Source organism: Ascaphus truei, chromosome 3 (assembly GCF_040206685.1).
Source record: "Ascaphus truei isolate aAscTru1 chromosome 3, aAscTru1.hap1, whole genome shotgun sequence".
Classification (NCBI taxonomy): domain Eukaryota; kingdom Metazoa; phylum Chordata; class Amphibia; order Anura; family Ascaphidae; genus Ascaphus; species Ascaphus truei.
In genome coordinates, this window is record NC_134485.1 from 414,715,598 (window position 1) to 414,741,360 (window position 25,763).

The following is a 25,763-nucleotide window of genomic DNA, read 5'->3' on the forward strand; positions in this document are numbered from 1 at the left end:
ATTGCTTGTTGCAAATGATATGAGTACAGTAGTTATCAATTTTCACCTTTTGTGAATTTAGGTTCAGCTAAACACAGCAAGTCCAACCCCCTTACTTAATATGCTGTGCTGCAGTCTTCTCCTGCTCAGGAAAGCTTTCAGACCCTTTGCTGAGAAAATGACCGCTTCCTACAAATTGAGTAGGGGCCGGTGGAGAATAGTGTTATAGAATTAGATGGAAGGTTGGAGTTTTAGCAGGGTGAAGCTGTAGGCCAGGAGTGGCCAACTCCAGTCCCCAGGGGCCACCAACAGGTCAGGTTTTAACTGCCAACCGGTGGCTCAACTGATTTAGGGGTATCCCAAAATACCTGGCCTGTTGGTGGCCCTTGAGGACTGGAGTTGACCATCCCCTACTGTAGACAATGCAGTCTGTCTTATTTTCATTGTCATTAACTTAACTGTTTAAGTAGAAATCATACTTTTATTGGTGAATGACAACTTCTAAAAGGAATCCCCTCGAAAATGATTTAAAGCGAAGTTCATATCATGGCGCACCATAGTTTCCCAAGCATCCCATTAAAATTTTATTTTTTTAATTAATGAAAGATTAAGTTGTACAGTGTTAAGCAAAAACTGGTTCAATTCTGGAGCACACAAAAAAGCTACAACAGGTGTTTCAAAGGACCCATCCAAATGAATGCAGTAGCATTTGTTACTTTGATACATTTAGTCATTTTCTTTTGCCCTTAATCACATTAGTTTTCCTTCATACATAGGGGCCTATTTGCATGTCACCCTATTCATTGGGCCCTTGTTGCATGTCCAAACCGGGCCAAAATTACCTTTTTTTAAATTAAATTCCATTTTGGCTTTTCCGGGTGAATATGGGAAATATGCAAATACAAAATATGTAAATGTATTCAAATGAAGTATTTGCATATTTCCTACTCTCAGTTGTCTTTTGACAGTCACTTTCTGGTGGTTTTGCAGCAAATTGAGTGAAAAGTGCATGCAACTCAGATGTCCAACCAAGATCATATTTAATGAATGTAGTGAAAACACCAGATTTCCATTGCATAAAACGGCATGCTTTATCGGACGATTTTTTTACATTGACAATATTGGTATTTAACGAATCAGACCACTAAGCAGTTTTGGTAACCTGCTTCTAGCTTGGCACTTGTTATGACAAGTCATTGCCATTTTAATCCATTCCTGTTTTTCGGGACTGGGTATTACAGTAATTGAGAATAGCACAGAGAGTTAAGCAACCGTACAAGAAAGGATGAATTGCGTCTTTAACCCTTGGTGCAGTAAAGGGACCAGCAGCAGATTGCCCAATGCGTTGCTCCCCCCCATAACTGGTTAGTTCAAGGCTAGCCAACTCCAGTCATCAAGAGCGACCAACGGGTCCGGGTTTAAGGATATCTCTGCTTCAGCAGAGTGCCTGAGCACACAGCACACTGAGCCACTGATTCAGTCACCTATGCGGAAGCAGGGCTGACCCTGGGTTAGGGTATCATCTATCTCTAGCCCACCATCTGTTGGTCTTCAAATGGTTTCAATTATGGGGGAAAAAAAATCTGTGATTATGTTGGGGTTACTTCATAAAACTTTTTTTTTACTTCTCCCATTACTGTGTAACACTGACCATTCACATGACACGGGGTTACACATGTATTTTCAGTTTATTTATTGTGCTCTATAAAAAATATATCTCACTGTATCAGCTTCTATTGTAAAATGCCCGAAGAGGAGACTGGAGTGGTCCTAGAAAGCATGCATTCTTTTAAAACATCAGTTAGCCATTAAATGTATCACTTAAACCTTACTTTTGTTCTTTATTACGAAAGCCTTTTTTTTTTCTGTCTTCACAAAAACGTGTATCTTTTATAACACTTCAACACCTGTTTTATTTAGGTTTTGAAAGCCTCCCTTGAGATGAAATGTAAGTGTCATGGAGTTTCAGGATCCTGTTCAATTAAGACGTGCTGGAGAGGTCTGCAGGAACTCAGAGATATTGCTCTTGACCTCAAAACCAAGTATCTGTCAGCGACAAAGGTAGTTCATCGGCCCATGGGTACACGCAAGCAACTGGTGCCAAAGGACATTGACATACGGCCAGTTCAAGAAACTGAACTTGTGTACCTTCAGAGCTCGCCGGACTATTGCTTAAAGAATGAGAAGATGGGATCACATGGAACACAAGATAGGTAAGAGACCTGGCATATCTGCTTACATTTCTATAGAAATTAAGAAGTAACAAAAAAAACTCCCTAATATCTTTAAAGGCATTGATGCTGAATTAAACATACACATGTAGTCTATGCCATATTGGTCACAGTGTTATGACATTATGGCAGAAGACCTCCATTAAACCACCAGTTCCAGAGATACTGGCGCTGGGCAAGGATACTTGCCTGGTGGACACAAAAATGACTGTGAAGTCAGGCTCGCCTCGAGAGTCAGAAGAACGTTGCAACATCATTGGGAGATGAGATTGTGATTATGGGTGATTCAGAGGCCATTTGTTTTTTTAGGTTTGGTTAAAAAAAAAAGCAGTAATTTTGGAGGGACTTTCTGGTTTTAAGGCTTTAGAAGCCCACATGATCTGCTAGTTGATGACAAGCTACCCACTGGGTCTCATAAGCGGTTTATATATTAATATATATGTACAATGTTAGATTTAAGGTTGGTAGTCAGGACAGAGGAAGAGGGAACCTCTCTCTCATCCCCCCCTTCACAGGTCTCCATCTCCTCCATGCAGTTGTAAGGTCTATGGCAGTCAAATGGTTAACTGCAACTCATGGGCTCCCTCTGTCTCCTACTGGTCTTGCTTCCTGTGACAGCAGAGATCCAATTATCAGAGGAGGTGGGCCAGCAAGAAACAGGGAGCCGGCTCTGATCTGCAGTTAAACCCTAAAGAACCTACAGCTGCACTGTAGAAGGTAGATTAACTCCCCCTTATGTCACCCACTCCCTCCCATGTCACAATCTCTCCCTGTGTTGCTTCCCCTCCCCCCAAGCCACTCTTTCCTCCCCACCCCCGCAAGTCACTCTCTCCCTCAATGTTACATCTCCCAGCCCGTCCTCTCATATTGTGTTTTTATTGTGATTAAAAAAAAATATATATATATATATACAGCTCAACCCCGTTATAGCGCGATCCACTACAACGCGAATTTGCTTATAACGCGGTCTGAGCATGGCTCCCGAATTGAAAGCCTCCAGTTTGCCGCCTTACCTGCAACTCAAATCCTCAATTTTGCCGCCTTACACTCTCCTCTTCCAGCTGTCCTGTCCACGTGCTCATCTCTCTCCTCTTCCTGCTGTCCACGTGCTCATCTCGCGTTAAAATTTCACCGGCATCAGCTCGAGCCTCCTCATTACAGATTTCATTCTCCTCCATTTTGCTGCCTTACCAGTGCTCTCCTCTTCCTGCTGTCCATGTGCTCATATCTCTCTGCTCTGCTCATTTCCCTGCCCGTCGCGTGCAATGGGTTTTTTTTTCCAAACATTCAATTCAATGCTTTATTGACTATAGACACACAATACATTTTGTACAAAACACATCTGATACCAATGCCTTGCCTCTTACCTCTACACCATAGGCTTGGTGTGACAAGACATAACCTATAAATATATTTATCCTCTACAACACATTGCCACAGGGTACGTGTCTATGTTCAATCTTAAGTCTACTTCTAGATGTCTATGACATCACACAGCTTCTGTTGTGTAGAGGTAGAACTCCTAACCAACATATGAAGGGGTCCTGGGTTAAATTCCTGTGTGATATAGTATATTATAATTATTATTTTAATTATATTGTATAATTTATTAATATATAACTATTTATTATTCTTTATTAAGTAATAATTATTTATTAATTAATAATGATGTATTAATAATAATTCTTTATTAATAATTCTTTATTACTAATTCATTATTAATAATTCTTTACTTATTAATTAGTAAAAATTATTAATTGGTAATGATAATTAATAATCATACTTATTAATCATAATATAATTAATAATAATAGTATTATTAATTAATACTTATTAATATAGAATTATTATTAATACATAATTATTAATACATAATTATTAATAAATAATTACTAATATAGAATTTTTATTAGTACTTAATACATAATTATTAATACATAATTATTAATACATAATTATTACTTAATAAAGAATAATAAATAATAATAATTATATATTATTTATAAATTATACAATATAATTAAAATAATAATTATAATATACTATATCACACAGGAATTGAACCCAGGACCTCTTCATATGTTGGTTAGGAGTTCTACCTCTACACCACAGAAGCTGTGTGATGTCATAGACATCTAGAAGTAGACTTAAGATTTACTGTAACATTGACATGTACCCTGTGGCACTGTGTTATAGAGGGTAAATATATTTATAGGTTATGGCTTTTTACACCAAGCCTTTGGTGTAGAGGTAAGAGGCAAGGCATTGGTGTCAGAAGGTCCCGAGTTCAATCCCTGCATGTGTTTTGTACAAAATGTATTAATGTTTAATTGTGTGTCTATAGTCAATAAAGCATTGAATTGAATGTTTGAAAAAAAAAACCATGGCATGCGATGAGCAGAGAGATATGAGCACGTGGACAGCAGGAAGAGGAGAGCACTGGTAAGGCAGCAAAATGGAGGAGAATGAAATCTGTAACGAGGAGGCTCAAGAGCTGATGCAGGTGAAATTTTAACGCGACCCCGGTTGTAACGCGGTCTTGGGGTTGTGGACCCCAAGGACCGCGTTATAACAGGGTTTAGCTGTATATTTATATATCAATCAGTGTTTTTCAACCAGGGTTTCTAGGAAGCCTTGTATTCCCCCGGGCATCCCTAAAGCATTCCATGTAATTTTTAGGTCATTTTAAAATTGTACCAAATACAGAAGAATTTACAATGCATCTGACCTCAGACTCGCTGTTAAAGAGTGTTGGAAACTACTGGGAAAAAAAATAATAAATAAATACAATATGTATGTATGTACTGTATATATGTAGAGGTATCTGTACCGTGTTAGCCGAGCTTAATAATCAAAAACAAATAGACGAAACTGTTCTGTGGCTGACGAAATCCTTTTATTTGTGCGAGCTTTCGAGATACATGGATCTCTTCTTCCGGTGGTGTTACAATGGATAAAGCAAAAAAGGGTTTTACTTAAAAACAGTGTCTCTTGGAATGTATCGGACTGAAGCCTATCCCTCCCCCTTGTGCAGTATGCGATTTATGACTTAAGGTGTTAAATGGTCCCTGAATGTTAGGTATTAAATGGTCTCTGAATGTTAGTGGTGTGTGAGTGTGTGTGTATGTGTGTAAATATAAATTTATAAAGTGCCCACAGTGTATACAGCACTTTACAATAGGTGTGTGGGAGTGTATTTCAATGGTGTGGGTAGGTGTATATCTATGTTGGAACTAATCACGACAATATTTAGAATATACTACACAGGAAGATATCTCTTCATGTGTAGTATATACTCAATATTGTTGTGATTGGTTGCAACATAAAGTAGATTAATGATTTGGTCTAACAATCTTCCTATTAACCAATTGAAATATTGACACAGGTATAAATATGGTATTTTTATTATCTCAGTATACCCCTGATGAAGTCTGATAAAGATGAAACTCGTAGGGTGCTTTGAGTATACCCTTTTGTACATTGTCTATGTTTTGCTGTATGTTCAAACTTTACAATACAAGTTTGAAGGAATCTGAAGTGTCTGGGGTCATTTTCTGCCCATTTCCTATCACAAACTCCCTGCATTCAGTGACTTAGACGCCGCCCTAGTATTGAGAGGTGATTTCCAGCAGGGAGGAGATATGTTGGTGGAATATTGGAGCTGAACAGGTGCACTTGCCGCCTGATGCACAGGTGGTGTACCAACTTAAACAAATAGTAGGAGATCTTTGCTACAGTGGAGATTGGCCCCTGAGTTAGGATCGCAGCTGGGCTGCTGTATCTGTCGCCTGGCATGGAGGTGGTATGCCAACATAGATGAACGATGGTCGCCGCTGTGACTGAGAACGGTACCAGGGAGCGTCGGAGCTATGCCAGTGCACCAGCCACCTGATGTACGGGAGAGATGCCTGATCTACAAGTCCCCGGATCGGAGTTGGTCTGCTATGTCCATTTCCTGGCTTGGAGGTGGTATGCCGACGTGGACGACCGGTGGTCGCTGCTGTGGCTGAGATCGGTACCCGACGTAGCACCGGAGCTAAACTAGTGCACCCGCCGGCTGATGTACAGGAGAGACGTCTGATCTACAAGACGCTGGTAAGAGAGGGGACGACTTGGCGACAGAACCGAGGTGCTGAAACACCGAAATTGTTTGGAAAATTGAACATATCACACAGTCCTATCAGCATGAAGGTTCCTGTACTACCGAGAGTCAGGAGTAATACTTAACAGGGGTGGCAGCTTCTCTCTCCAAGTGAAAGCTACAGATATCTGCTTTATGCTTTGATTTTGGGATATTAAGCAAAAAGGAATTTGATTGTTGGGCTCTTTCACAGAGACACCCAGAAGACACAAGATACTTCTCTTCACAACTCGACACCATTTTACTATTTGCCACATTTGAGGTTTTATTTAACAATCTATATTTGACATTGTTTCAAGTTCCAGTAATATTGAGACTTTCTAGTGCATATTCTATTGGTTCAAGTACTATTTGATCTACTATTTAAAAGTCCTCAGTCCATAAGGTTCATACCACTTTTTGAACCCTGTCCTGTTTCCGCGCCAAATGCTGTACTCTGTGTATGTGTGTGTGTGTGTATATATATATATATATATATATATATATATATATACAGTGTTCGACAAATCACCCAAAAATCTACTCGCCCAACCAAAAAATCTACTCGCCACCTAGTCCCGCCCCCAACCCCGCCCCTAGTCCCGCCCCCAACCCCGCTTTAAAATAAAATATATAAATAAAATACATTTAATAAATTCCTAGTCAGGCGGTCCTTTGTGACGTCAGCACGCGCATTGGTGAGGCGACATCTGTTCTCAGAGCGCGGAGTAATAGCCGCTGCTTCACTTCGAGCTCCACCCGGCAGTTCATTACATAGCGGTGTTCATGAATACACCATGCCGGGCGGAGACTCAACAGATGCCGCCACTCGCGAGCAGGAACTAAATGCTCCGAGACAGCAGCCCCCACACAGCCCCCTTGAATTGTAGAGGGTACGCCATTGAGCGGCTGCAGGGCACCACCTATACTACATTCAGTCACCTATAACCAGCAGACAGGACGTATTCGCCCTAGATGATAAGCAATTACTGAGATATATTTGTCTAGGTTAATATAGCCAGCCCAGATACAACATTCACATGGACTGACCCAACAGGGCGGCTATCATATAAATCAATCACCTACCTATACCATATATAGAGGTCTGCAGATATAGAGTGAACTTTATTTTATAGGCAGCTGAAGTTAACCCCTTATAATTGGCTTCATTATTTTAGGGATATCAGCTAGCCTCTCTATGAACACACTTGCTACCTTCACAGGGGACATGAGCAGTTATTTATCTCACTATTTATTTATTTATTAAGTAAATTTTGTTGAGCTCATTTGAGGCTATAATAATATTGGAATAATTACTGATTAGGGGGAAACAATATAAGTATTACCATATACCAATAGTCTCCACAATCTAGCCTCACCACCCCTAGCTACGTAGTAGCCTTCCCTTTTTTGATACTTTACTTTATCCAGCGTTGTATTGAAGGATATTTATTAACCTCTTGGTGGTTTCTCTGACAATTGATTCCAACCAGGCCACACTCAACATTGATCATGTTGGTCTAGCAAGAAAAGTACTTAATATACTACAACCTGCATACTGTCAGAGAACCACATATTAATCAGATGTGGTTTGAAAGTGGTGTGATTGACTCTTTATTGACGTGACACACACCAGACCCTTTCATCTACAATATACACACCACACTGAGGCACCCTATTCATTCTACATTGCAATAATTAAAATTCTTTCTTTTGTTTTGATTTGATTGCACATGGTGCCAGTCACACTATATCCCTTCAAACACTATCTTCATCAGTCTATGATTCATACTCAGAGACATTAAGTTTAATACGTGTTTTAATTGTGTTGAGTGTTTATGTATTTCACTTATTTTACCCACAGACACTAATAAAGGTTACTTTTTTAATTACTTGTATCAACTATATCATGAGTGCTTGTTCCAAAGGGGTACTTTCACTTGTCTAGGCAAGTGTCTCTGTATGCTTAATGATCCTCTCACCCCTGGCACCTAACCACAGACAGTAGCTAGAGCTCTCTATCCCTTCCCCCCTCATTCCCCATTACTACATTACATTATACTACAATTAGGCCTTGTTACGTGTGTGTGTGAGTAAATTTCAGATCTAGAAATAAAAGCCAGATGTGAATGACTAGTTTCCTGAACCTCTTAACCAGTGTCTGGACGCCCCCGCTTCACAATATCTAAAGCAGTAATCCCGCCTGGGATCTTACCTGATCCGCAGTCCCTCAATGTCCAGGTACCTCATTCCCGCAATGTTACACATTGGAGGGGATGTGTTCCCTACCTGTCTTCTGGGTTAGGGGGGATTCCGATATCTTCCGTGTGAAGCTTGAGTCAGAACTGGAAGACAGCAATATAGGTTATTTCGGTGTAGTATAGGGCAAGTAAGATATTTAGGGTAAATAAGCGATCCAGAGTGTGGGGGGGTTAAAGAACAGAGGGAGAGAGAGAGTGGGGGGGAGAGAGAGAGAGTGTGTGGGGGGGGAGAGAGAGAGAGAGTGTGTGGGGGGGAGAGAGAGAGAGTGTGGGGGGAGAGAGAGAGAGTGTGGGGGGGGAGAGAGAGTGTGGGGGGGGAGAGAGAGAGTGTGGGGGGGAGAGAGAGAGAGTGGGGGGGAGAAAGAGAGAGTGGGGGGAGAGAGAAGAGAGAGAGAGAGAGAGAGAGAGTGGGGGCAGAGAGAGAGAGAGAGAGAGTGGTGGCAGAGAGAGAGAGAGAGAGTGGTGGCAGAGAGAGAGAGAGTGGGGGGAGAGGAGAGAGAGAGTGGGGAGAGAGAGAGAGAGTGGGGGGAGAGAGAGAGAGAGTGGGGGGAGAGAGAGAGAGAGTGGGGGGAGAGAGAGAGAGAGTGGGGGGAGGAGAGAGAGAGTGGGGGGAGAGAGAGAGAGAGAGAGAGAGTGTGTGGGGGGGGAGAGAGAGAGAGTGTGGGGGGGGGGGAGAGAGAGAGTGTGGGGGGAGGAGAGAGAGAGTGTGGGGGGAGAGAGAGAGTGGGGGGGAGAAAGAGAGAGTGGGGGGAGAGAGAAGAGAGAGAGAGTGGGAGCAGAGAGAGAGAGAGAGTGGGGGGCAGAGAGAGAGAGAGAGAGTGGTGGCAGAGAGAGAGAGAGAGTGGGGGGGGAGAGAGAGAGAGTGGGGGGGAGAGAGAGAGTGGGGGGAGAGAGAGAGAGAGTGGGGGGAGAGAGAGAGAGAGAGTGGGGAGAGAGAGAGAGAGTGGGGGGGAGAGAGAGAGAGTGGGGGGAGAGAGAGAGAGTGGGGGGGAGAGAGAGAGAGTGGGGAGAGAGAGAGAGAGTGGGGGGAGAGAGAGGGTGTGGGGGGAGAGAGAGGGTGTGGGGGAGAGAGAGAGGGTGTGGGGGAGAGAGAGAGGGTGTGGGGGAGAGAGAGAGGGTGTGGGGGGGAGAGAGAGAGGGTGTGGGGGGGAGAGAGAGGGTGTGGGGGAGAGAGAGGGTGTGGGGGAGAGAGAGGGTGCGGGGGAGAGAGAGGGTGCGGGGGAGAGAGAGGGTGTGGGGGAAAAAGAGAGTGTGGGGGGAGAGACAGAGGGGAGAAACGGTGGGTGACACACAGAGGGTGGGTGATACACAGAGAGGGTGACTGACTGACTGGGGGGGGGTGACTGACTGGGGGGAGGTGACTGACTGGGGGGGGTGACTGACTGGGGGGGGTGACTGACTGGGGGGGGGGTGACTGACTGGGGGGGGGGTGACTGACTGGGGGGGGGGGTGACTGACTGGGGGGGGGGTGACTGACTGGGGGGGGTGACTGACTGGGGGGGTGGTGACTGACTGGGGGGGTGGTGACTGACTGGGGGGGTGGTGACTGACTGGGGGGGTGGTGACTGACTGGGGGGGGGTGACTGACTGGGGGGGTGGTGACTGATTGGGGGGGTGGTGACTGATTGGGGGGGTGGTTACTGATTGGGGGGGTACCTCTGGTGTCACACCATACACATGCTCCCATGCACACATACACTTGCTCCCATACACATGCTCCCATACACATACACTTGCTCCCATACACATACACTTGCTCGCATACACATACACACATACACTTGCTCGCATCACATACACACATACACTTGCTCCCATACACATACACACATACACATGCTCCCATACACATGCTCCCATACACATGCTCCCATACACTTGCTCCCATACACTTGCTCCCATACACTTGCTCCCATACACTTGCTCCCATACACACACACGGGGGGGGGGGGGAAGGAAAGGCCACGACCAGCACCACCACCACGCTCCTCCCCCACCCACCCCCCGCTCGTGGGGGGGGGGCAGGCCGACACCCCCCCCCCCCCCCATACCTCACGCGGGCATATTGGAAGCTTTGGGGAGGCAGGGTGGGTGGGAGGCACGTGGCGAGGTATCCCCCAGGGGACAGTCAGCCCCGCAGTGGCCGCTACTACCCTGCTCCCCTCGCCGGCTTGGGCCAATGTTTACTCGCCTGGGGGTTAAATCCACCCGCCCCGGGCGAGTAAATGTATAGGATTGTCGAACACTGTATATATATATATATATATATATATATATATATAAAAACATATATATGTAATATATATATATATATATACACACAGACACAAGCACACACAGTATATATATATATATATACATACACACACACACACAGAGTGTGTGTGTATATATATATATATATATATATATATATATAAAAAAACAAACAGAAAACAGGCACACTCATAGTGTAGTAAAGTTACAAATTCATATGGAACTGGATAAAATAAAAAATGCGCACTCACAAACAAATCAGGATCATGAGCATGTATGAGATCAATTCTCAATCGCCAATATGACAGCAAGCTCCCAGCAAATCTTCTGATGTCGTTCTGGTATCTCACTTGTGTCCTGATGCAGGGCGTGCGCGCTGTGCGCTTCACCAACTCAAACCCTCCGCCCACAGATGATTCTCTCTGGTTACCAAAGCCTCTAGTTGTTAGGGATGTCACAGGGCTCTCCGGATTGGCTGTAGCAATTCCCACCGAGGAATCCCTGCTTTAGCTGTCCTCACAAAGAAGGGGCTATATGTTCCTGACTGTACGGTCGTGCATACAATGTTAAAAACAAGCTATACTTGCACTTAGTCTCCAAAAACACTCCCTACGCGTTTCGTCATTTAGACTTCGTCAGGGGTAACACGTACACACAAAAGTTTACATTTTGAAAAAAATATGGAGTTTTGGCTAACCACAACCCAACATTTTTTTAGAACTACATCCATATTTAATACACAAATCCCCTTATCACATTTTTTGCCTTTGGCGACGACTTTAGTAAATATGTTGATAAATAAAATTGGTGCTAAACACTGATTCAACCCTTTTTTTTTTCATTTTATTAATCTTTAGTGAATTTAGCCAGCAAATCTGTACTGTATTCTGTTACCAGACAGAGGATAAAATAACAATGGGAGCTATGTATGTTACTGGTTTAACAAGCTACGATATCTAAAAGTACTTTTATGTAGAGGTAAATGATATGAAAAACATCTCTTACCTCACTTTAATGCAGATGTATTTGACAGATTGAAGAAAAGATTATGGTTCTGTAATGTAATATAGTAGAGGATGTAAGACTTCTGATGACAAAAAGACAGATATGAATTCCTATCTGAAACTTGTAAACACGGTCTAATAAAGTGATTTATGTCTACACGTTGCGCTGATGAAAGTTTTCATCGGCTTGTAAAAGTAATGGGTTCGTGGAATTTTATGAATCATGCTTTCATTAATGCACGTGATGAACAGCAGTAGAGTCTGTATAAAATATGTAGGACGTTTGCTGGAAGTAGTGTAGGATCAGAAATCATGCAAATTATTAGAAAGGAGACTGAATCAATCATTACAAGGCAGATTTACATGGAGAAACATGGTAGAAGCAAATGGTGATAGGTCTGATGAAGTCCCACTTAGGAGTAAATTAATTACAGTGATGCATTCCATGGGTTAAAAATTTGGCAGTCTTAAAAATCATATACTTGTAAGTATTTCCATGTCTTTTCATTTGTAAAAGTTAACATTTTCATTTACAGTAGAATTGAAGTAGGGTTGGAAACATGTAATAAAATTGATTTACATCTCCTTTCCTTTTTAAGACCTATTAAGGGGCAAATTGAATAACCCCCATTATCTTCATTGAATTATCCCCAAAGTGCATGGAAGAGTGCTGAAAACAGCCCCCTCCGCTTTCTCACTTGTTAAGTTGTATTTACTCCTAATCAGATGCAGGGGGTGGTGGGATGGAGCCATGATTCCCAACTATAAAGACATGGGTTGCCAGGTGTCCAGTATTGAACCGGACTGTCCTGTACAGTATTTGGACACTCTGTTCATTAAAAAATGAGCGGTAATACTGGACATGTATGTGTCCAGTATTACCTCTCTGGACATGCACCTATTGTCAATCAGGAGGTGGTGTCAGGAGCCTGGGGGTTGGGCCAAGGAGATGAGGAAACAGCATGGAGTGAAAGCGTGTGTGTGTGCGTGTTTGCGTGTCTTGAGCGCGTGGCTCCTTTCATCATTGTGTCCAGTATTTTTGGAGAAGCCACCTGGCAACCCTACAAAGACTACCTCCGATTCCTCAGAAACTTACCTTTTTAATGTGCTGGTAAATGGCTGCCGTGATCATCCAATAGGGATCAGGAATACCCTGATAATTTTTTGGCTTCCTATAGTTAGGCCATTTGAATTAGGGGCAAGGGCAGTTGTTGCTTATGCGTAGGGCAGAAGATAAGGGAACTAAAGAACTCCAAAGTCTCAATTTACATTGTTTACATGCGTTTCCAAAACAACGTTAACTAATTATTTACATACCCTCATACATGACTGATTTGTTAAAAAATAATAATAATAAAAAAAGAAAAAAAACATTAATCACCAAGACTTAACCCATTAAACACCCCGTGGATTTCTATGGGCTTATCAAGCTGTCTAATTAGAAGGACAATAAGATTTATGTGCTACACATTGGACTTTCATCTATATGGACATTATCTTGGGTAGCATCGCAGGGGTTCTTGTACCCCATTCCCTGGTATTTGTTCAATTGGGTCCCATATGGCACTATACGTTTGAATTGATTAGGCAATGACACTTAGTTTCAACATCAATGGACTCATAAGTAGAGCTGGGCAAATGTGTCCAAGTTCGGTTCATGCAAATACTTTGTGCAAACAAAATGAAAGAAACGGATGTGTCCGGTCTCAGATGGGTCCACGAATATATTCGCGCTTGCAAATTAAATGGGAGGTTCATGGCGGAATCGCCAATCTTTACTCATACAGGGTCGTTTCCCGGATCACATACTTAATTCTTCTCCTCACTTTTAAAGCTATACACTCTTCTGCCCCTCCTTACATCTCAGCCCTAATTTCTCGCTATGCACCATAGCAATGCGAGCTGCATCAATATCTGAATATGCAAACGTCTGTGTGTTAGCGAGGATATTAGCCTGAGCTGCATTGGTATCCTGCATTGCCACCCTATATACAGGAAGGAGAGGCATCTTTTCAGAAGGGCAGACTATAGATACACCATAAGAACTTGATAAAATACTGAGGCATTTAGTCTAACCGAGTTACATGCCACTACATTGGCTGATGTCCAGCATTGGTGTTACAGTACATACTCACGATTTGCTCCACAGAGAATCATTTTGCAGTACAACTGTAACTGGCATTTGGATTGACTCTAATACTCTTTAGAAATGCTTTGAACTATAGAGGGTCACCTTATAGTACAGCTATATTCAGCAGTATACAGGATTATTTACTTACCTGACATTGTATAAACAGGTGCTACATTTAGGTACTTTTGAGTCACCAGATACATGTTGCAGATTTTCATTGTCTAGATCTTGTATAACAAGTTTATGTAGTGAGCATATTTTAACAGCATTGCCTGTTTTGGATGGAGGTGTTTTTTCACCCTCCCCCCCCCCCCATTGTTTTTCCTCCACTCCTCCTCTCCTCCATTTTTTTGATATTATATAGTTCTACTTGATGAGATGTACTCTCCATGCCTTTATTAGGGGCAACTCTGTATTACATCTATTTTCAATACATTTCTTTCTTTTCAAATTGACATTTGTCTGATTCTCCTTTAGATTGTGTGCTGGGAAAATTGGAAAATATTTATGACTATTTCCCATGATGTGTTATTTGTATTATTTGTTATTTATAGGATTGTCACGTGTATTAATGCTGTTAAGCGCTATGTACATTAATGGCGCTATATAAATATATATATATATATACTGTACATGCATACAGTACATACTTAAGTCTCCCAGGCTCAAAACTGGAGCACAAACCATGCAAAGAATTATAGAAGATGTATCACAAAAAATGCCCATTGCTTTTAATGGGATTCATTTTCCTTGATAGTGTTGGGTTTTTTTGCACTAGTTTTGCCCCAGTTGCATGAGGAGATGTTGGTAAATAGAGCTTATTGGCTCAACCCTTTCAGTGCCCTAATGACATACAGGGGACCTTATGACATACATCCTTTGTTAGTTTCTTATAGGGGCTCTATGCGATCGGGCACACAAACACGTACTATACTGAAGGGGGAAGGGCTGGTTTCCCCCTCCCCATCACAGCCAGACTGATTGCCGTAACCGAAACCCCCTTCGCGAGATTGCTCCGAAGAGTGGTCACGTGATGAGGAAGCACCGGGGGGGGGGGGGTGGTCCGTGGCCGCGGAAGAGGTGACACGACTCTGCGGAACGGAAAGGGTTAAATGAGATCCTACTATTCTGAAGGAAATACATTCCTTTCACATGTCATTTTTAGCCCAGAATCCTGTAGTGTCACTAAGCTTGGCCATTAAACCTTTAACAGCTAATTAGCGTGGGGATGAGAACACATAGCAACTCACTGTGCTCAACAACATTAGGGTGTTAAACAGCTGAAACGCTGACGAACCAAGGTCTACCCTTATGGTTGTAGAAGGTTAACTCTTCCAGAAAAACATCAGTTTCTGAATGACCTTTTCTTGATTTGTGTCATAGCCATATTTATTTGGTAAAATGGTAATTGGAGAGGCTTTGTAAAATACATTGTAAATTTGTCAATGAAAAAAAAAAAAAGTCATACTGTGGGTATATGAATAAAAATGAGCGGTATTCCACACTCTACCCCTTTTACCATCACTCTCTGACCACTGGTCACTGGTAGCTATTTATCAGGCTCACAGCTACAGAACTGCTGCAAATAACAGCATGAGTTGGATCACAGAGATAAGTCTGGTGATATATTATGCATGGAAGCAATGTTAAGAGATAGTATCCAGTGCTAAGTTTGAAGGCACAATATAGTATGGCTCATTCAGTTTGTCACAAGGTGATTTATAGCAAAGTTAGTAATCTGTATTTACATAATCTTTGAGTGATTTTAAATATTTCACTAACAGCAGGGACAGTGAGGCGGAGGGGTCACTGATCATGTTATTTTCTGTATGTCAGTACAAATGTAATCGGATTAATTGATACCTCTGCCTGTTAGATAAGGCGAAACAAGTACAGTAGGATACACAATATGCAGCAAGATAAACAAAGGACAAGAAATAAGAGTGCTAAAGCATTTCAGCCGGTAACTTTAAAAAAATAATGAGAAATCTAGAGAGAAATCAGAATGCGTGTAGTGTTTTTAGTTAATGTAAAGGGCATCAATAATCCTGATTTTACCCAAGAAATATGTCCCCATTATTAATACGCCTTGGTCTCAAGTATGACTACATCCTTAAAACCATTTGTGAGTGAAATCAGGTGGTGGTCCATAATACTCGGATATTCAGCTCGTAGATATTTTTTAAGGACTCTTCCTTCTAAAGTTCTTACGAGTAAGCTATGAGTAATCGGCAAATGATGTAAAATAAAGGGTGATTATATAAACAGTATATATATATATATATATATATATATATACACACACACACTCAACAAAAGTGGAGTGTTTTGTATTTTATTTTCGCCCTTTTAATTCTTTGATTTAAAACTTGGCTCATCATAACAGTGTTCTAGTCATGCTAAGCCAAAGTTTATGAATATATTTAACTCTGCCCTGTTTTTTTTTTTCATAACTGGAAACTGATCTTGAGGAAATACCCTAAGGAACTGAAACATGAAACAGCTCACTGGATTTATGACTGTCAATAAGTAAAGCAAATCTGACCGCAGCGAAAGATGGTTTATATTCTAGTATTTGGGTATCCTTGTAATAAAACACTCTATAACTTACCTTTAATGAGGTAGTACACTTCCTGGAAAAAACATTATCCCTTTCGATAAAGGAAAAATAATACCAGATTATGACATTACAGTTTTCCCCGCAGGAAAAAGAAAAAAACTCAGGTAAATAAAATAAAACGTGTCTTGTTTCAAAGAATGTGTGAAGGTCTCAAAGTGAAAGAGATATTACGGATACATTGTAACATTGAGTAAGTGGTTTTACCTTTCAGCTTTAGTAAAGATGAGTTTACCATCCACGAATGTACTGTATATTTGGATTTGAAAAGGGCCTGATTTGTTTTACAGAATAAGTGTTAAAATATAAAACTAGTGGGAAGTATAAAAGAGCATGGCGATCCCAATGATGGGTAGCGCCACCATCAGGGGGAGTCCGCCCGATCGAACCCAGAAGTTGGATACTGCGGAAGTTGGTTGCGTTTTCCGGGATCAACTGAGTGCCTGGTTTCCTTCCTCTGCTGGGAGTAAGAATAAGATGTCAGCACCCCCACCCATCCCCAGCTGAAGAAGCTGTCAGCACACCCGCTCCCCCTCTGCTCAGTCACTTGGGGCCATGGGTTACATTAGTGCTGTGGGCCCCATGCAAGCTGGTGGCAGGCTTGAATGCAGACCCAAGTCCATTCTACCTGGATCTGAAAGATCCCTCTCAGAAAAGCTTTTGCCTCTGTCTCTATAATAAAGACAGCCAGTTTGATTGTTAATTTGGGTGAGATATGTTATATAGCAATATGCTGTGCAATCTTATCATTGAATCTTCTGGAAAATATGTGATCAGATACATAGGACCGCCGTAAAATTTCATGTGGCCCAGGATTGATGTCATGACCTTGGCCCTTGGTTGTTGAGCAGGGGAAGTGCTGTGGTGGGGGGTTGGGGGGGGTTTGGGGCTGGGTTATTGAGCTGGAGGAGGAGGCTTTCGGCTAAGTGCGTGAGAGTGAGCCTGTGATAGAAAGGGACCCAGCCGGAAGACCAGGAGACAGATCCCACTTCAAGAGTAAGCCAGTCGGACCCCCTCAGCCACAAGTCCCAGAACATTAGTCCAGCTCTCCTTCATTTGTTGTTTTATCACTAGGCTACATCTGTTGCTTACTTTATTTTAACAATTAATGAAGCATTTCAGTGTGCATTATCCACATAGCAATTGTTAGACGCGGGTTACTGTAAGAAACGTCACTTCATCAGAGGGCTGACCCTCAAACATCCATAGTATCCTTATAAAGTTTATACTGTACCTCATGCAATAAATTAAGTGCCAATACCTTCATCATAATAAAAGGCTAATAATAGCATTAATAAAAGGCATTAATAAAAGGCATTAATAGTACTAACTGGACGGAGGATGCCAGCTACGTAACAAAAGTGGCTTTGCTATTCAACTTGCTAGGTTGTCCTTTTATTGTCAGGGAAGCTTAAACCCCCATTTCAATAAATGGGGCATCAAGACTCCCTGACAAGTAGATGGTGAAATCACAGCATAAGGATAAGGGCCAATGAATTCAGTGACCATACCATGAAGAATTTTCAATTTATATCTTTTCACTATAAACTATTCCTAACCCACTGAGAGGCTGCTGGTCAGATGACCCAACATACTTTTGTCTATAGTACGAATGAAGTTCATGTTCAGTTTAAAAGAAAATATATTAATGTGATCATTTAAAATAATAATAATACAAGTTATGAAATTACTTTAAATTTAGAGTAATTTATAAAGATGTCACAAATATTATGCAGGTGATGCTAGAATTACACATTTTGTGTAATTTTTTATTTGCAAATATTTATAGAGCACTTGGTATCATTTCACTGGCTTCTATTTGGGATCTGGTGAATATTACCTTAGTCAATTGAAACAGTGGAAATCCTCTGAGAATTATCAGTCTAGTACCTGTGCCCGTATATTCTTTTTGACAAATTGTTTCATAATATTCGACTCTGAGGAATATTTACTAAAATATCCTGGTTGCACAACTGGGACAAATGCAGTGCAAAAAAATCACAACGTTTTTCTATTGACAAATTGCACCAATTTTGTCCCAAATTTCCAGCTGTGAGACTTTAGTCTAATTTTGTTTTTACCCTTGTTGACTTTTTGTTCTGTCACAAATGTTTTTCATGGATGGATCAATGTAGTTCAATCTGAAAAAAAAAAATGACGTACTCAAGCATGTGAAATATTTGGGTTATTATGCTGAAGAATCTAATCGTCTAAGCAGTGATCACTCAAATAAAAATCTGTACAGATTACGTATAATATAGGATAAATCCCACATTTTAGTCCCAACATTATGGAGATGGATCAAGGTACCAGTCCACACTGAAACAGTGAACTATAACAGAGAGCATTTTACATATATTTGGTTGCGGGCTCACCGTGTTCATCCTCCAACTGCTAATTTTTGGGGTCCCCATTAGGGATGTGCAAATTCGGTTCGTGAAAATGTTGACACCATATTGAAGATTTTCACATATTTGCTAAAGTTTTCACCAACGCTTACAATCATGTTCCACTTGCATAATTCGCACTGTGGGAAAAATAAATTTAGCAAAATCGGCATTGTCCATCAGATAATCCTCGTTCAAAATGTTCTGAAGTGTCTGATCGCATTTTAGCCTATAGCAATTCCATCTACTGCTTCAGAACATTTTGAATCAGGCCCAAAGTACAGCTCAACCCCCTTATACCGCTGTGCTTGGGGTCCAAAAATCACATCGCGCTATAAGCGGATAGCGTTAGAAATAATGTACAATTGCATGCATTGTACAATAAAGTATTTAAGATACCAATAACCGTGTTGTAAAGTATTCATACATCCGAAAATTGGGAGCCACGCTTGCATTGCTTTATAAGCGGATTCGCGTTGTAACGGATCGCGTTATAACGGGATTTAGCTGTATTAACATTTAGTAGCTATGTATACAGCATTGACTACATATATAACTCGTGTTAAGAAAGTAGAGCACGATTAGTCATTCTAGGAATTACCAACTAAGAGAAACTGTTGATTCTTTTGCAGTTTATTGTCTCAAACATGTTCCAGTTTCTCAATATCATGCAGTCTAAAGATTTCAGGATGAATGCTCACTCTCAGAAAAGGATTTTAATGTCCACACCTTGATATCTCCAGTTTAAGAGCTGTATGGTGTCTGAGAAGCTGGAGCCATTATATCAATCCAGACCATTAATGTAAGTGAACTGTAAATCTGCTATATTTAGCTCTGCATTTCATCTTGGTTTGCTTTGATTTGACAAGCCTTTTATTTTTGTATTTTTTTACGACCCCAACATATTATGCGGGAGACACTTAGCGATATGGCACAATATGATTAACACTACCATAAAGTACAGCGCTTGTCATACTTCTTGCTTTTACGTTTTAAACCTGTTCACTGCCATGGGAAGCTGCAATGCAGTGTGGCAGTGAAGAGGTTAGCTTTCTTGAATGAATGAGATTAATAAAATCAGGATTTGTATGTTTGCCTGTACCACCTGTGATGAGTCACACATTGTTTGCAAAGTTGGCTATTTTGCTGACTGGTAATCAGGCAATTTCACTGTATCCATATCTGGATTAACGATTAAAGTATGAACCTAGGTTATTTGTTTTATTAATGTAAATAGTTTCTTATCTCTGTGCCATGGCGTGTGCTGTTCTATTGGGTTAGTTTGTGGCAAACACATTTCTGTGAAATGGTGGTACGGTTCTTGAGCAGAAATGAGCACATCTTCAGGAAGCTCGAGTCCCACTGTGGCTCGGAAACATTTTTGCAGTAAAAATTGTTTTTCTGTTTTTAGCTGACACATAATTCACTGTCAACCTCCAGCAGGTTTTTAATTCTGGAAAAATATTATTTCTGGGGGGGCCTCTGAATTATGGCTGTTATTGTACATTTTCCAAGAAATGTCTTGCAACTTACCGTAGCATTTCGTATCTCAATAGATGCCACATAGTCCCATAACTACCCCTTGAAGGGACACTCGCACATAGCAGGAACATTTTGGAAACAACCGTTTATTTTTTGGGGATAATATAGAAGGATTCCATCATCCTTAAAGAAGCGATCCAAGCGGCACTTAGAAATAAATATATACTGTATACAGTTGTGTGAAAAAGAAAGTACACCCTCTTTGAATTCTATGGTTTTACATATCAGGACATAATAACAATCATCTGTTCCTTAGCAGGTCTAAAAATTAGGTTAATACAACCTCAGATGAACAAAAACACATTACATATTACATTGTGTCATGATTTATTTAACAAAAATAAAGCCAAAATGGAGAAGCCATGTGTGAAAAACGAAGTATACCGTATGATTCAATAGCTTGTAGAACCACCTTTAGCAGCAATAACTTGAAGTAATCGTTTTCTGTGTGACTTTATCAGTTTCTCACATCGTTGTGGAGGAATTTTGGCCCACTCTTCTTTACAACGTTGCTTCAGTTCATTGAGGTTTGTGGGCATTTATTTATGCACAGCTCTCTTAAGGTCCAGCCACAGCATTTCAATCGGGTTGAGCTCTGGACTTTGACTGGGCCATTGCAACACCTTGATTCTTTTCTTTTTCAGCCATTCTGTTGTAGATATGTAGATTTGCTGGTGTGCTTGGAATCATTGTCCTGTTGCATGATCCAATTTCGGCCAGGCTTTAGCTGTCGGATAGATGGCCTCACATTTGACTCTAGAATACTTTGGTATACAGAGGAGTTCATGGTCGACTCAATGACTGCAAGGTTCCCAGGTCCTGTGGTTGCAAAACAAGCCCAAATCATCACCCCTCCACCACCGTGCTTGACAGTTGGTATGAGGTGTTTGTGCTGATATGCTGTGTTTGATTTTCGCCAAAAGTGGCGCTGTGCGTTATGGCCAAACATCTCCACTTTGGTCTCGTCTGTCCAAAGGACATTGTTCCAGAAGTCTTGTGGTTTGTTCAGATGCAACTTTGCAAACCTAAGCCATGCTGCCATGTTCTTTTTAGAGAGAAGAGGCTTTCTCCTGGCAACCCTTCCAAACAGTCTTTTTCGAATTGTACTGTCATGAACTTTAACATTTAACATGCTAACTGAGGCGTGTAGAGTCTGAGATGTAACTCTTGGATTTTTTGCAATTTCTCTGAGCATTGCACGGTCTGACCTTGGGGTGATTTTGCTGGGACGTCCACTCCTGGGAAGATTAGCAATTGTCTTGAATGTTTTCCACTTTTGAATAATCTTTCTCACTGTAGAATGATGAACTTTAAATTGTTTGGAAATGGCCTTACAACCCTTCCCAGATTGATGGGCTGCAACAATTACTTCTATAAGATCATTGCTGATGTCTTTCCTCCTCGGCATTGTGTTAACACACACCTGAATGCTCCAGACCAGCAAACTGCTAAAACTTCGGCTTTTATAGAGGTGGTCACACTTGCTGATTATCAATTAATCAAGGGCATTTGATTAACAGCACCTGTCTGCTACTTAGCGTCTTAATTCCTATGGAAGCAGTAAGGGTGTTCTTAGTTTTTCACACGTAGCTTCTCCATTTTGGCTTTATTTTTGTTAAATAAATCATGACACGGTATAATATGTCATGTGTTGTTGTTCATCTGAGGTTGTATTTACCTAATTTTTAGACCTGCTAAGGAACAGATAGATGATTGTTATTATGTCCTGATATGTAAAACCATAGAATTCAAAGAGGGTGTACTTTCTTTTTCTCATGACTGTGTATATATATATATCTAATAACTAATCGATTGGCAGCATAGGCATTTTGTTTGAAAAAGCTAATGAAAAGTCTGCATTTATTAAAGCAAATTTTAAAAAAAAGAATATATATAAGTGTAATATCCATTTTTGAAACATTTGAGCATGGTAGCATGTTGTAGAATAGAGAGGGCAAAAGTACATTAAGGTAGATTGATAACTTTATAGCTGCAGACCAAGAAATATCCTACATGTGTTTTTTTTTTTTTTTTTAAATAAATCAGTTCTGTACCATGAGAAAATACTTGTAGCATTTAAAAATAAAACAACAACAACTTTGAATTACATTTTATTGTATTATAATGTAACAAGCATGTTTTGTTTCTATACTGTAGCAACCATTTACATAGTAACATTCCCTTCCTCTTCTTAAACCGGCTCTGGCACACCTCTTTTTGACCCTTGCCCTCTCTCTAGAAGTGCGCCATCTGTGACTAGTGACTGGCTGGTCACATGATCTTCCCCACAGAACTTTGCATCTTTGGTCCTCTTCTGCTGCACTGACACAAAGTTAGTGAACCCCTGAGCCAAATCTTTGCCGATCGGCAACTTGGCTTATTACTTATCATTGTGTGGATTGTATTGCTGCACATATTAAAGGGGGTGGGGGGAAGGATGGCAGATTGGACGGCTGCTTTAAAAAACACAGAAAAAAGCGCTTAACCAGTGTTTGATTAGTGAGAAAAATAAATAAACAATATACTAGAAATATGTCTGTCTCTAAGGAATCACTATGTTATATGTAAAAAAAACTCAATGGCTATATAGAATGAAATTATTAAAGTGACCCCATACTTTCATTTTAAGGCTGGGCTGCAGCTGGGTATTAGAGACATAAAGGCGATTGAAAACTGTAATGGCTTTAATCTAGTGGTCACAAAAGAGTGCAAGCTTTGAAGACAAGTAAGGTTCCTTCTTCAGGCAGAGTTTTACAAAATAAATTGAAATGGGCCTATCATACTTGCACACGGTTCACATCCCGGTAAGCCTGAATTTACGGATCTAAATTAAACTGTCATACATCTGCAACTGCAGAAACAGTGAACAGTATACTACGGCCACTTTCAACATGCTGTCAAGCTGTCTTCCCCATGCTGGAGAAAATTTGAGTCCCACTCATTTCAAAAGAGCAGATGTTTTCTCCAGCACTGGGAAGCATTTTATATAGGAGTTTTAGGGTCATATTCTATATTGCCCGAGGCAGCCGTCGTGCTTTTTTCAGCCCAAAATCCCCATTGACTTAAATGGGGATTTGGGGCTGGAAACTGCATGCATGGCCGCTTTGGACGGAAAAGGATAAGGCCGTTTAGCCCTAATTCAATATGCAGTGAAGAAGGTTCTCAGGGGCAGGGAAGTCTCCTGAGTACCATTCGCGTGAATAAAACTCAAAGGGCAGGATTTACTAGCCTTGAATGAGGGTAAAAATATGCAACAAAGAGAAATCTGTATGCATTTTTTTAACCAGGTAATTAATGAACGTGCTGTTTCCTAAAATAACGCAAATTTTACTGATGTGAGATCAATTTAATTACAAACATGAACACGAGTAATTAACACAGGTAACAAATTACTTATTCAGATGCTATTCTCTAAACTCAAATACCTGAAGATATCCAGCTACCGGCTAAAAAAAACACAAAAAATAACCTTGCCGTGTAAAAACAGCGAATTGGAGATTTGGGTGGAATTACATACTTTGGCATGGTTTTTGAGTAACAAAAGTTTCTTCGCGGGATTGTGAAGAAGTAGAGCAAATACAAATTTCATGTGTTGGCACTTTCACAGCAGACAGGTCTGCAACCCAGTGTTTCCCTATTATCTCTTAGCATACAGTGCTTCTACTGGAGCCAGGGATTCTGGGTAATGGCACGCGGTATTAGAAGTAGAAAAATTTGTCCGAAAGTTGGCCGGCTGAACTTTGATACATTCGTCCATCACTTTGCTGCCGCAGTGTTCTTTATTTACTAAATTATCCCATGCCAAAAAAAAAAGAAATCTGTGCCTTTTGATTTTAATCGATGAACACATGTTTGCTGATGTTACTTTTAATCGGGATATCTTCTGGCCTTTTTTAGTGTTTAAACATTGCCCTTGCATTGACACTAATGATGTGCAAAGGAGGTGTTCCCACTAACAACAGCTACCCACAGAGCTCCGTTATACGAGAGAGAGATTTTGGTTTTATTTATATAATTTGATAACCATTAAAAAACACATTTTAGAACCAAAACCATGTCTAAAACCAAAACAGCAAAACATTTTTAGAACCAAAACACTACGGAATGTGCCCCTACATAATTTCTAAGGAAGCTGATTCAACTGATCAGTTGTGATTTTTTTTGGTTTTACGCCTCTTTGGATTTATTTTGAAATAAGACAAACTCTTTGTTCATATCATTCATACCTAGATATTTGTGAATGCAGTTTGGTTGCCAAAAAAATTTGACATTATTAAGATTTCTGTATATTATTTGTGACTGTTTTTGCCAAAGTTTACAGTGCTGGCGAATTCCCACCAGTTTGCACATAGACTACACATATCCGCTAGTTCAATGTGTAGATTTCACTTTTTCTCCAGTTTGGTGTGAATTTTGCCGATTCTTTTTCACAAGTGGTGAACGTGTAACATTTGCCAGTTATGCAAAGTTGTGCAAAGATTTTGTCCATCTCGAGTCACACCTGAAAGTCCTTGACAACGGATCTGAAAGCTCAAAGTCTTTTGAATATGCAGTGATTCATACTGTAATATTCCTGCTGACTGCAACAAGTTGTAAATGGTTTTATGACCATTACTCGTCTCTTTATATAGTCTGCACTTTAATATAGTATTACATGGTTGGAATTCTTGTTTTGTTCTATTGAATGGAGTATTGTACTATCGACCAAATAAAGGACTGTACAAATGTAGCTAGGTGCATTGTCTCTGGCACCGGGGTACGTTGTGGGAATGTGACCACAGTTGCCCAGAGAACCATTGCAGTGTGTCCGAGGAGGAAGCATGGACCCACCACTTACAGCGCTTTTCGCAGCTGGCACGGTCTCCGGAGTTGCGGCTTTTAGCTTTTTCAGCTGTGGCTCTGGAGACCAAGAGTCTCGATACAATGAAATAAGTAATATATTTGGGGAGGAGAGGAGATTGAGTAAGGCCTCGTCCAGGGTAGAAGAGAGCGTGCTAGTGCTCGAGTGCCGTGACGTCAGATGCTCATGTTTATCGAGCAATTCCTGGCCAGCTAGTTGCGCGCGTAGGGGGGCGTGCCTGTGACGTCACGTGAGTGGTTCGCCCTCTTTGGCTGAACCGCTCACGTGACCAGGACAAGCGCAACAAATACAAAAATATTTGTTTCGGGAAGCATCACGCCTCTGCACGCTCACGTGCACACGCGCGCACCTTGGACCCAATGATTTACTTTAAT

General features: G+C 41.0%; 1 protein-coding gene across 1 annotated transcript in view; it reads left to right on the top strand.

Annotated features, from left to right (window-relative positions):
* WNT11 (Wnt family member 11) overlaps nucleotides 1–25,763 on the top strand; it is a 95,547-nt gene that overhangs the window by 66,920 nt on the left and 2,864 nt on the right. The window contains exon 5 of the mRNA XM_075592686.1: nucleotides 1,900–2,192. Coding sequence (XP_075448801.1) covers nucleotides 1,900–2,192 — 293 coding nt within the window. The remainder of the gene's footprint in view (nucleotides 1–1,899; nucleotides 2,193–25,763) is intronic.